The following is an 11,521-nucleotide window of genomic DNA, read 5'->3' as shown; positions in this document are numbered from 1 at the left end:
GAGACGCCACCCGGATCTCGGGGTTTCTGACTGTGTCACTCGGCTTCATGACACGAACTTTGCCGTCAGTGCTGGGGACCCAGTGCTGAACGGGGAGGCCTGGTGTCTCACTTTCTCGTCTGCTGCTCAGGCCTTGATTTCTGTCTCCCGGCCTGGGTCTACGTCTCCCTCTGGAACGATCTCTTGTTCTTGGTCTCTCTGTCTCTGCTGCGCGTCTCCTTTATGCCTGTCGCTCATCCTGTGACCCTCGCTGGGTCTCGGGGTCTCTCTCTTTCTCAGAGGTGTCCGTCTCACTGTGAATCAGTGTCCCTCGGCCTCTCCCTGCAGGTCTCCTAAATTCCTGCTTCTCTCTCTCCCAGAAGCTCTCCCTCTTCCTGACTCTGTATGTCTTTCTGGCCCTGTGACTCTCTCTCTCTCTCAATCGGGGACTCAGTCTGTGATTCTGTGGGCCTCTGTGTCTCCCTCCCTCTGCGTCTTTCTCTTTTGAGAGTCAGTCTCTGTCTCCCCCACCTCTTCAGTCCTTGCTGTCTCTCCCGCTCTCCCACTGTGTCCCTGTCTCTGTAAGTACTTTTGTCTCTGTCTCTGCAAAACCTCTCTGACCCACTCTTGGGCTGTCAGTCCCACCCTCTGTCGCTGGGGGTCTCTCTCTCTGAATGAGTTCATTTGTCTCTCTCCTTCTCCCCCCCCCCCAAGCGCCCCCCACCTTTCTCACCCTCTCTGGCTATGAACCTCTCTCTTCGTCTCTGGGGGTCTCCCCCTCCCTCCACGTCTCTCCCCCTCTCTGGCTCTGGAAAACCCTGTGCCGCTCTGTCGGTCTCCTCCTGTCTCCCGTCCGTCGCTCTGCCCGAGTCTTTGCCTCGCTCAGGTCGCGCTCCGGCCCCGCCACCCCCACCCCTACCCCTACCCCCAACTCCCGTGCGCGTCCGGGTCCCGGCTCTCGGAGACCCGCTCTGTTGCCAAGGGCAACCACGGCCCTCCTCGGGCTGCGGAGTGCAATGCATCCTGGGACCTGTAGTCGGAGCCTGCGGACCGCCTGTTGCGGCGACGCGGCCGAGAACTTCGTTTCCCGGCGTGCCCCGCAATAGGAGGCGGGGCGCCACGGGCGGGGACCCGGGGAGCCCACCACACCTTCTCTGGGAATTTTGGGGGTTCGGGTCGGGCTTCCCGAAGCCGAAGAGGAGGTGAGGGAATCCGACTCTCCTCCTAACCCCCCCTCCCCCAGATATGGGGCGTTCTGGCCTTGCCAGCCACCTCCAGGCGTGCGCCCTGCCCAAGGGCAAGTGTAGGGGTGGGAGTGGTCCTGGAAGCTGACCTGAGAATCCCACTTTGGTCTGCTTGGCTGCTTTCCTCCATCACCAGCACACCACCCCCGGGGTCTGGAGCTGCTCTCTCTGGTGCCTTCCAGAGTGGGTTCAAGCATGGGATGGGGTGGGGAGGGGGCGAGACGCCCTTGCAGGAGGCAGGCATCGGTGTAGGTCGGAATTCTGGGGTGCACACTGCACAGATCAAAAGGAGGCTTCTCCTCGCTGGAAATCTGGTGCGTCTGTTCCAATTAGACCTTCCCGCCCTTCCGGGGGGGGGGGGGGAACCCCTCCCTCCCTCCTTTGAGATAGCTCTCCCCAGTTGCTTTTGCTGGGGTCCAAGTGCATAAAATAGGTTGCATGATCCTGGGATTTTTGCAGACTTCTGTTTAGATATTTGCGGTTCTCCTCCGGCTGGAGAATCCGACAACAGGAATTTCTGTGGGACAGAATCATTGTAGGAGTAATTCGTTTGCTCTTTATCGAGGTCTTCTGTGGACGGGTTGTCAGGGAGCTTAGAACTAAGGGAAAGAAGGAGCTGATGATGGGAACGCAGGCAGGGTCAGATCCTGAAGGCCCAGACTGGAGCTTTGGTATTACCTGTAGGCAGTGGATAGTAGGATGTGGAAGGATTTGAGCAGGGGAGGGCAGTATCAGACCTGGATGCTAGAAGCATCCCTCTGGGGCCAAGGTGGGCTAGGGGTGGGCTAGTCAAGGGGGAGACTGAGATGCTAGTTCAGGAGAAACAAAATACCTGAGCTAGGTCAGGAGCCTGGAGAAGGGGACAGTTGACGGAAGGACAGACAGTGTCTGGTGAGCCACTGACAGAAGTCGGGGAAGAGCCAGTGCCTGGATTCTCAGCCGTGAGAGCCTGTTCCTGAGATTGGAAACCTGAAGAGTTGATTTTGGAAGAAACATTGCACTCAGATGGAGACACCATTTCTGAGGTGCTCCTGGACTCTGAGGAAGGATAAATCTTGTCCGTTTCGATCCTAACTAGTTCTGGTTGGAGAGAGTAAATTGGGAGATTCAAAGGATAAAGTTGTCCCCTTCTGGGGTGCCTGGGTGGCTCAGTCGGTTAAGCTCAGGTCATGATCTCACGGTTTGTGGGTTTGAGGCCCGTGTCGGGCTCTGTGCTGACAGCTCGGAGCCTGGAGCCCACTTTGGACTCCGTGCCTTCCTCTCTTTCTGCCTTTCTCCTGCTCCCCCGCCCCCCCCCACTCTCTCTCAAAACAAAACAAAAAGAATAAACATTAAAGTTGTCCCCTTTTCCCACCAGTCCTAAGAATCTAGTCCTTGCCCTCTCTCCTGGAGCCCTCCCCAGTAATAAAGCAAGCACAATTTTTTTTCTTTTATCTTTATATTGATGTAAAAAAAAAAATTACGGATGTGGGAATAGGGCAACGGACAAGTCTTCCCTCTGTGGTTGACAGAAGGGGCCCATGGGGACCAGAAGCTCCAGGGAATTAAAAAAAAAATAAAATATATATTTATACATTTATATATATGACGTTATGCATGTGAGTCCCAGAGAAGCAAGGAAGCAGCTACAGGAAGCGACTAACACACAGAAACACACCTGTGTGTGTGTGTGTGTGTGTATGTGTGTGTGCACCACACTCCAAGTAACGCAATCCCTCTAAGGCAACAGCAACCCCGTCCCCCCCCCAAGAAAAAGAAATTGAAAAGCAACTTCCCCTTTTAGAATAGGGCCACTCAATGTAAGTTTTGCCCCCATAACCAGGAAGCGGAAAAGAAAAAAAACAAACCCAGGCTAGCATTGCCGTTAAGGCAGGCAGTGGCCATTTTTTTTCTCCCAGCAAAGGCAGGACGGGCTATTTTTAACACTAAGGCTGGAGGGCCGCATCGCTGCCCCTCACAAATACTTCGGACGGGTTTTCGATAACGCAGAGAGCAGTCGGGCTGGAAAACGTTCACCCTTGACTTCCTTTAAGGTGGCCTCTAGGCAGTGGGTTCTTAGTAAGCCTGGCACAAGTTCTGGAGCCAGTCTCAGGCGAGGCTGGGTGCCGAGCAGGACCCAGGGACCCGGGGTCTGTCTGTGGGTTAAGCGTCATACCCACTGGAAAATCTTTGGCCTCCAGAGATTTTTTTTTTTTTAACTTAAAGGGGACCTGTATGGTACACCCCCCTCCCTTGGGAGAAAGGGAGCCCAATCCCTAGCTACCCTCCCCCCCCTCTCCCCCAAACACACACGTACACACCAACAAGGCACAGCCAGGGCGGGCAGGCATGCTTTGGCAATGAGGCCCCTCGGGGAGGCCAGGGGTATTAACAGCTGCAGAGAGAGGTGTGGGAAGAGGTGGAGCTCAGCACCTTTGGAGGTGGGGGTAGAGAAGAAAGAAGTCTTGGAGCTCCCAAGGAAATTGGAAGAAAGAAAACAGGAAGGGGCGGCTAAGACACAGGCAGATGAGAAAATGACAGGACCAGAAAAGAGCCGAGAGAGGCAGAACAGGTCAGAAAAGAAGACCATGAAAACAGAAGGGCAAATGGGCCAAACAGGATACGGGCAACCAAACAAAACAGGAAGGGAAGGAGAGAGGAGCCCAGAAGCGAAAGAAACGGAAAAGAGCAAGGGGAATTGGGAAGGACAGGAGAAAGGTGGAAGAGAGGGAGCCCGGAAGAGGAAATGAGAACCTGGGCACAAGGGGGGAGTCAAGAGCCCCCGGCCGGAGCCTCACACCCGAACAAAAACCAGGCGGGCCGAGTACACGAGGTCAGCCACGTAAGCCAGCAGGTTGATGGCCGTCAGGATGGCCACGGCCAGCCGGCGGTCCCAGGTGCACACGTAGAAGGTGTGCCTGTTGCTGCAGTTCACATCCCTTGAGCGCCGCGGTTGGCCGCCGTACTTCTCGTCGAACTGGTAGAGCGGCCAGAGAACCAGGGCAGTGGCATACAGGAGGACCGACAGCAGGGCCAGCCCGGACAGGAAGCTGGGGAAGGAGATGGGCAGCACGTTGGTGCAGTCACCCAGGTTCAGCAGGATGGCCACGGCCGCCAGGATGAAGCAGATCGAGTACACGGCCACGCACCACTCCAGCGCCGGCTGGTGCTGGTACAGGTACGGGCTGCTGATGAAGGCAAAGATGACACAGGCCACGAAGGTCTCCAGCACCTTGAGCAGGCCTGGCACGGTGGCCATGTATCCGGTGATCTCCCCGGGCCGGGCCCGGGTCCAGGCCACTTCGGTGGCATAAGCCACGCAGGCGATGCAGGAGAAGGCGGTGGCGGCGATGGCGTGGTCCCGGGAGCGGCCGTGAGACAAGAACTGGACGTAGGTGGTGGGGTAGATGATGGAGGCCGACAGGCAGAAGAGGGCGGCGTAGCAGGCGTAGGTGATGGGGAAGTTTCGCCAGGACAGGGGGAAGCGGGCCTGGAGCCCGCCCAACTCGACTATGAGGATGATGAGGGTCACGGAGAAGCAGAAGCACCACGTGAACATGGACCAGTTACCCATGGACCCCGTCCAAGCACCCACACTGGCCACCAGTGAGAAGGCCACGCAGGTGGACACCAGCTGCAGCAGGCGGAGGAGGCCCAGGGGCTGGGTCAGCGCCCTAGGGGACCCCACGATGGTTGGGGAGCCCAGGCCTGAGGAGGACGACATGGTGGTGGTGACGGTCGTGCGGGTCACGGTCACCGGCATGGCTGGGAAGAGGGCAAAGGAAGAGTCCTAAGAAGGTTCCAGATGTGGGAACCCAGGCCCTCAGCCCTTCCTCCCCTGGGGACAAAGGACTCAAGCTGGGGGAGGGGGGAGACGCGGCAGGCCTAAGGGGCTGAGTTGGTCACCCAAGTGCCAGCCCCCTCCTCCGTCCTGACTGGGGTTTCCCACGTCCTGTGGCAGAACCCAGGAGTCTGGGCCGCTGTCTCTGCTTCCCTCTCTCTGCAACCCAGCTACCGTGAAACCACCCCAGACTCTCAAAACTGCCCTCCTTCCCCCAGGGACTCAGCCTCCCAGCCACTCAAAAACCTCCCCGACCGCACAAGAGGTTCTGACCTCTTCACTGGGCTTCACCTCCTCCCTCTGGGTACCCAGGGCTCCACTGCCCACCTTCCTTCTATCACCCTGCAGGCATTTCCAGCCTCCCCGGGTGAGAACGTTCTCTGGGACTCACAGGTGATCAGTCTCTGCCCCCCCCCCCCCCGACCTGTCTCTGGAACTGGACCTGAGCTCCACAGCACGCACGCCCTCTCACCTCAGAGATCAAGAGTCTGGGCCCTCAGTCTGAATCCCACCTGGGATTTGGGTGTGGAGTACTTCACCCAGGGACGCCGAGCTTCCGCCCGCCTCGGCCCCTCCCGCACGTGGAGTCCAACCTCCAAATTCCCCAGGGCGCCCAAGAAGCTTGGCTCTCCGAGACCCAGCCCCTTCCACGGAAACCTCCAGGCCTCTCACGTCCTGTCACACAGCTTCAGACACCAGGACTCTGGGCCCTCAGCCTTGGGCACACCAGACACCTGTGGTTTGAGAAATCCACTTCCTTCTTCTGTCCCTCCAGAACCTTCTGTCTCCTTGTCCTACAGACCCTCAGGAATAGAGAGGGTCCAGCCTACTGGGGACCAGGTGTCCAAATCCTCCCCCAGGTCCTAAAACCTCTAATCTCTCAGCTTCCACCCTACAATTTCAGAAGGCCTCTCTCAGCCACAGGGAAATAAAACTTCCTCCTTCCAGGGTCAGGCAGTAGAACAGGCTTTAACCTTACCTAACTGAACCTAGGAGAGGCCCCGAGGGCGCAGGAGCCCAGCTCCTGGGCACACTTCTCCCTCGGGTACACAGGTGTCTGGGTCTCCTTCCTTGGAAACCAAGCTCCCAGGTCCTTCTCTCGGACCCAGGAGTCCAGGCCCCCAGATGCTCCTCCCTCTGACACAAAAGTCTGGGCGGGAAGCCCCCTCTGCCCTCAGACCCAAGGAGGCCGGGCCCCCAGCCCCTCCTCCCTCAGACACGGGGCGTCCCGGCTCCCACTCACCAGCAGTCTTTGCCGAGGACCCAGACGCAGAAAGATCCGGCTCCGGAGGTGGATTAGGTCAGACACCTGGAAAAGGCCAGTCAGAGCACTGGAGGGAGGGAGGGAGAGTCCGCGCCCAACCCAGCCCCCGCTCCGCCCCTCCCGGGACCCAGGCGACCAGCTCGCCCAGAACGCGCGGCCAGCCTCCGCAGCCCCGGCGCCCTCCCAGCCAGGGCGGGGATTTGGCCTCGGGCCGGGAGAGGTCCCGGCGGTGACCCCAGGGAAGCCCCGCCCCTGCCTCGTCCCCAAGTCCCCAAACTGCAGAAGCGAAGTGGAGGGAACCCGGTGAAAGTGCACGCCCCGCGCGCGGGCCGGCGTGGGTGTGAGTGATCTTAACCTCGCCCCAGCCCAAGAAAGTCGCGGGCCCGGCCGGCGGGAGGGCCCTGGGCGGTGGCTGCAGGGGCGGGCGGCCTGGCCAGGCGCAGCGTCTCCGTGCCTTATAAGGGCTTCAAGTCAGCCCAGCCATCTGGAATGTGCCGGGGACCAGGGGGCGGTGCTGGGACCTCCGCCCCGCGCCGGCCTCCGGGATCGCCGCCCCACTTGTGGATTCCGGGGAGGGGGGTGGGGCGCGAGTCCAAACTCCAGGTCCCAGGAAGGGAGGCCCGAAGCCTGAATTTCTGGGGCCTCCAAAATGTGAGTCCTGGGTCCCTAGAGCATGGACTGGGAGCCTGGACCCCAAGAAGAGACCCCCGGGTTTGCCCAGGGGAACCCCACCCCCCCACCCCACCCCAACCTCGAAGCTGGAAACCACACCGTTGGAATCCAGTCCAGAGATTAGTAGCCACACCTCCCACCGACCCTCGGAAGTCAGGTCTCCCTGCGGGGGCTGGGCCTCCGGGGCCACCTGGGAGGTGCTAGGCGGGAGGCGGCCGCCTCCAGCTCCCCGCCACGCCCTCCGAGAACCCGTTAGGAGGAAGTCAGGGCTGGCCTGCGCTGGGGCGCCCTGGAAAGCGGGTACTACCGGGTCCCGAGCGGGGAAGGAGAAACAGGGCGGGCCACGAATCCAGAAGTGCCCCAAGGAAGGAGGGGGGTGGTGCAGGGACCACCCGGAGGGGAGGGGGGGTCCTTCTCCAGCCTCCGCGCCTCCAGCCGCCGCCTGAGGTCAGAACTCAGGAATGCATCTCCGAAGACAGGCGGAGGGAGAGGAAACACCCCTTCGCCTTCTGGGCGCAGTTTAGGACTCCCCCGGCCACGCCCCACGCTTTCTCCACCTCCACGCCAAACACCACACCCCATCACCCGCACAGAATCGCGTCCCTGAACCCCAGCCTCCACTCTCAGCAACCCAAGGCCTCTGGCCTCAGCCTTGGCTTCTCCCAGCCTAGGACACCAGCTTCCCAGCTTCGTCTTCGCCTTTGCGAGCACGGTGCTGGACCTCAGCCCACCGCCTGTCTGGCCCGAAGTTCGAATTCTGTCTTCGGAATGGAGGGGTGGGGAGCAGGGAAGACCCCTCTCTTTCTCAAACCCAAGCTCCCAGCTCCAAGCGCCTCCTCTCGTGAGGACCTCCTCTTGCTAGATTTTAGCCCCCTTCAACCAGGGCACTTAGGAGTCCCCATCCCTCCTCCTCAGACCCAGGATTTCAGACCCTCAGCCCCTCCTCCCTCAGACCCAGGAGTCCAGACTCCCAGCCCCTCCTCCCTCAGACCCTGGAGTCCTGACCCCCAGCCCCTCCTCCCTCAGACCCAGGAGTCCAGACCCCCAGCCCCCTCCTCTCTCAGACCCAGAAGTCCTGAACCCCAGCCCCCTCCTCCCTCAGACCCTGGAGTCCAGACCCCCGTCCCTCTTCCCTCAGACCAGGCCCCAGGCCCCAAACCCCTCCTCCCTCAGACCCAGGAGTCCAGATCCCAGCCTTTCCTCCCTAAGACCCAGGAGTCCAGGCCCCCAGCCCCTCCTCCCTCAGACCCAGGAATCCAGGCCCCCATCCCCTCCTCCCTCAGACCCAGGAATCCAGGCCCCCATCCCCTCCTCCCTCAGACCCAGGAGTCCAGACCCCCAGCCCCCTCCTCCCTCAGACCCTGGAGTCCAGACCCCCAGCCCCCTCCTCCCTCAGACCCTGGAGTCCAGACCCCCAGCCCCCTCCTCCCTCAGACCCTGGAGTCCAGACCCCCAGCCCCCTCCTCCCTCAGACCCTGGAGTCCAGACCCCCAGCCCCCTCCTCCCTCAGACCCAGGAGTCCAGGCCCCCAGCCCCTCCTCCCTCAGACCCAGGAGTCCAGGCCCCCAGCCCCCTCCTCCCTCAGACCCTGGAGTCCAGACCCCCAGCCCCCTCCTCCCTCAGACCCTGGAGTCCAGGCCCCCAGCCCCCTCCTCCCTCAGACCCACCCAGCTCCTCTTCCCTCAGACCCAGGAGTCCAGACCCCCAGCCCCTCCTCCCTCAGACCCAGGATTTCAGACCCCCAGCCCCTCCTCCCTCAGATGAGGGAGTCCAGACCCCCAGCCCCTCCTCCCTCAGACCCAGGATTTCAGACCCCCAGCCCCTCCTCCCTCAGATGAGGGAGTCCTGACCCCCAGCCCCTCCTCCCTCAGACCCAGGAATCCAGACCCCCAGCCACTCCTCCCTCAGACCCAGGAATCCAGACCCCCAGCCCCTCCTCCCTCAGACCCAGGAGTCCAGACCCCCAGTCCCCTCCTCTCTCAGACCCAGGAGTCTAGGCCCCCAGCCCTTCATCCCTCAGACCCGGGAGTCCAGGCCCCCAGCCCCCTCCTCCCTCAGACCAGGAGTCCTGCCCCCAGCCCCTCCTCCCTCAGATAGATGACCTGTGAGTGCAGGTCTGAAGCCCTGTCCCCTCCAGAATCCGAGTCCTGATCCATGACCCAGTCTTTCTAGACACTCAGACACTCGGAACCCCAGCCCTTCCCTCCCTCTGCACCCAGGAATCCTGACCGCAGCGTCCGCGCCGGGGGGGGGTCCCCGCAGCCTCACCTCTCGGGCTGTGGCGGCTGCTGCTGAGACAGAGGCGACAGCTGCAGACTGGAAGCGTTTGCTAACTGGGTGGGGTTGGTGGGCGGGGGCGGGGCCGGGGCGGGGGCGGGGCCGGGGACCCGGCGCGAGCGCGGGGCCGGGGCTGAGAAAGGGACTCCCTGCGCCAGGGGTATCCCAGGCCCGCCCTTGAGGCGGAGCCGAGAAAAGACCACGCCCCTCCCCGGGAGAAATGGACCTGGGCTCTCCGGCCCCGCCAGTGCGGAGGGGGGGGGGGGGCGGGGTGGAGGGCTGAGGTCACTGTTGCCGTGGTGACAAAACAGGAAGATACAACAGCTGGCGGTGTGGGGGCTCCTGGGGGCTGCCCTCCCCGACTCGGCCCTAGCGCAGTCTCCAGGGGAGGCCCGGGAAGGCCGTTGCCATGGCAACCCGTCTGTTTGGCGTCTGTTTTGGACGGAGCCCCCAGCCCAGGTCCCCACCCCGGTATCACCTCCCTCAATTCTCCCTCTCCCTTCCGGCCCCCTCCCCTCGTCGCCTGCTGCAGTCTGGCTCTTCCAGGCCGGATGCAATCTTGGACATCTGGGTCGCGCGGTGGGTGGGGGCACCGGGCCTGTCAGTTTGATGGGGTCTGTGGGCCAGGGTCCCTGAAAGAGCCGATCCCTAGGCTTTAAGAGCTGGGCTGAGGTCCCCGACTCCTGGGTCCCCAAATCCTCATTTACGCTGGGACTCGCCCATTGGTGGACGGGACTCCTGGGTCCCAGCTCACAGTCGATGGGGGCGGGGGGAGGGATGTTGACAGCAAAATGGATCTCGGGCGGTGGGAGTCGGAGCACGGGGCTCCCAGGTTCCAAATGACGCCTAGGCTGGAGGCCCAGATTCCTGACGCAAAAAGCAATCAAAGCTCACACTCCTGGGTTTTCATCCGCTCAGATGTGCTCGCAAGCCGAGCCTCCCAGGTCTGGAGCTGAGAGATATTTTTGGCCTGCACTCCTGGCTCCCGGAGAGAGGGAGGGGCAGGGAAGCTCGAGGAGGACCGGGCCGGGGGCTGGGGGGGGCGGGGAGGGAGAGGGATGCTGCTGGGGGCGTCCGATTCAGGATTCCCGCAAGAAGGGAGGGGTCCGAGGAGCTGGTGTGCCCGAGGCCCGGCGCAAGGAAGGGGCCCGGGGTCCTTTCTCAGGGAGGCTCTGGGGCCCTGAAACTGAGCCACAGAGTCCAGAAGCAAGTAGGAGCTGAAGGTCGGGGTGCCCGCCCGGGGTAGGGGCGGGGCGGGGCCCGGGACGCCTGGGACCCTCCCTACTGGCCCGGCTCACTCACCGCGCTCCGCAGTCGTCCCTGGCGCGGCCTTGCTCGCGGCTGCCTCTGGGCGGGGCCTGGGTGGCGGCTGCGGTCGGTGCGCGACTCCGAGCTAACCGGGCGCTGCTGCCGCTGGGTGCCTTCCAGGCGGACAACCAAGGAGGCTTTGAGACCCAGCCCGCGCGAATCGCGACCGGGTGGGGTGGTCGGGAGGGGTCCGGGAGCCCTGTCTAGCAGGCTGCGTGCCCTACGGAGGTGGGAGGGACTGGGGAGGGGGGGTGCGCTGGACGCCGTGAGCGCGGCAGAAGTGGGGGGGAGGGGGGCGCACGGGATGGTGGGGGAGGGATGTGGAGCTTGCATGCCCGCCTTTGTGCCCCTGCGGAGGGGGTAGGCACAGACCCTCTCTGTCCTTCTGTGGTCTGCGTAGGGGAAGGGGTCTCTGTGAGCCTGGCATCAGGCCCTGCCTAAGGAGTCAGGACACGGTGCCAGTTGGAGGTCCTCCAGGGTGGTCCCCCGGCTCCACTCGCACACCTCCTTGGCCCCCGGTGCAGAGGCAGCTCTTCCTGCTCCCTGCCCCAATCTTTGCCTGACCCCACAGTGGCGCTCCTGAGATCCCCCCCCTCCCAATAGTTCAGGAGAGGCCTCCACTCACACAATTCACTACGTTGTCCTCTCTGGTGGAAACAGAAAGTTCCCCCAAACAGCAGAGTTCAGCCGGACAGGAAGAGGAAGCCAACGTTTAAAGAATGAGTCACTGGGTGTGATCTTGAGAAGTGATACCTTAGGGCTCCTGGGTGTGTGTCATCTGGCATCATGGAGGCGCCCCTGGTTCAGAGTGTTTACCCATCCTGTAGGACAGCCCCCCTCCACCTGGAGGATGTTGTCTCCAACCTGGCGCTGTATTCCAGCCCCAAACAGGCCGTACCTCTGTTCTGTGAAGCTAGCTGGGTAGGGGTGACGGGGTGCTCGGACCCACCCACCGAC

The 11,521-nt window shown here is 62.2% G+C and overlaps 1 protein-coding gene across 6 annotated transcripts; it reads right to left on the bottom strand.

Moving 5' to 3' along the window:
• Nucleotides 1-2,758: 2,758 nt before the first annotated feature.
• On the bottom strand, nt 2,759-11,179 carry MYADM (myeloid associated differentiation marker). Of its 6 annotated transcripts, none has more exons than XM_047100925.1 (4): nt 10,559-10,677; nt 6,287-6,352; nt 5,516-5,777; nt 2,759-4,967 (listed from the first exon to the last, which is right to left on the bottom strand). In XM_047100925.1, the coding sequence occupies exon 4, from the start codon at nt 4,963-4,965 to the stop codon at nt 3,997-3,999; it is 969 nt and encodes a 322-aa protein (XP_046956881.1). In that variant the 5' UTR covers nt 4,966-4,967; nt 5,516-5,777; nt 6,287-6,352; nt 10,559-10,677; the 3' UTR covers nt 2,759-3,996. The 6 variants fall into 6 exon arrangements, 5 of the variants coding, with proteins under 5 accessions (XP_046956881.1, XP_046956882.1, XP_046956879.1 ...); XM_047100926.1 differs by lacking the exon at nt 10,559-10,677 and adding an exon at nt 7,287-7,909; XR_006965959.1 differs by lacking the exon at nt 2,759-4,967 and adding an exon at nt 9,248-9,888 and having other exon boundaries at nt 5,679-5,777; nt 10,559-11,179.
• Nucleotides 11,180-11,521: the final 342 nt, after the last annotated feature.

Source organism: Lynx rufus, unplaced genomic scaffold, assembly GCF_022079265.1.
Source record: "Lynx rufus isolate CCGP_SWC_20201006 ecotype Redwood Valley unplaced genomic scaffold, mLynRuf1.p SCAF_54, whole genome shotgun sequence".
Taxonomy (NCBI): Eukaryota; Metazoa; Chordata; class Mammalia; order Carnivora; family Felidae; genus Lynx; species Lynx rufus.
The sequence above is the reverse complement of the archived record's forward strand: the minus strand, read 5'-3'. Positions and strand labels throughout refer to the sequence as shown.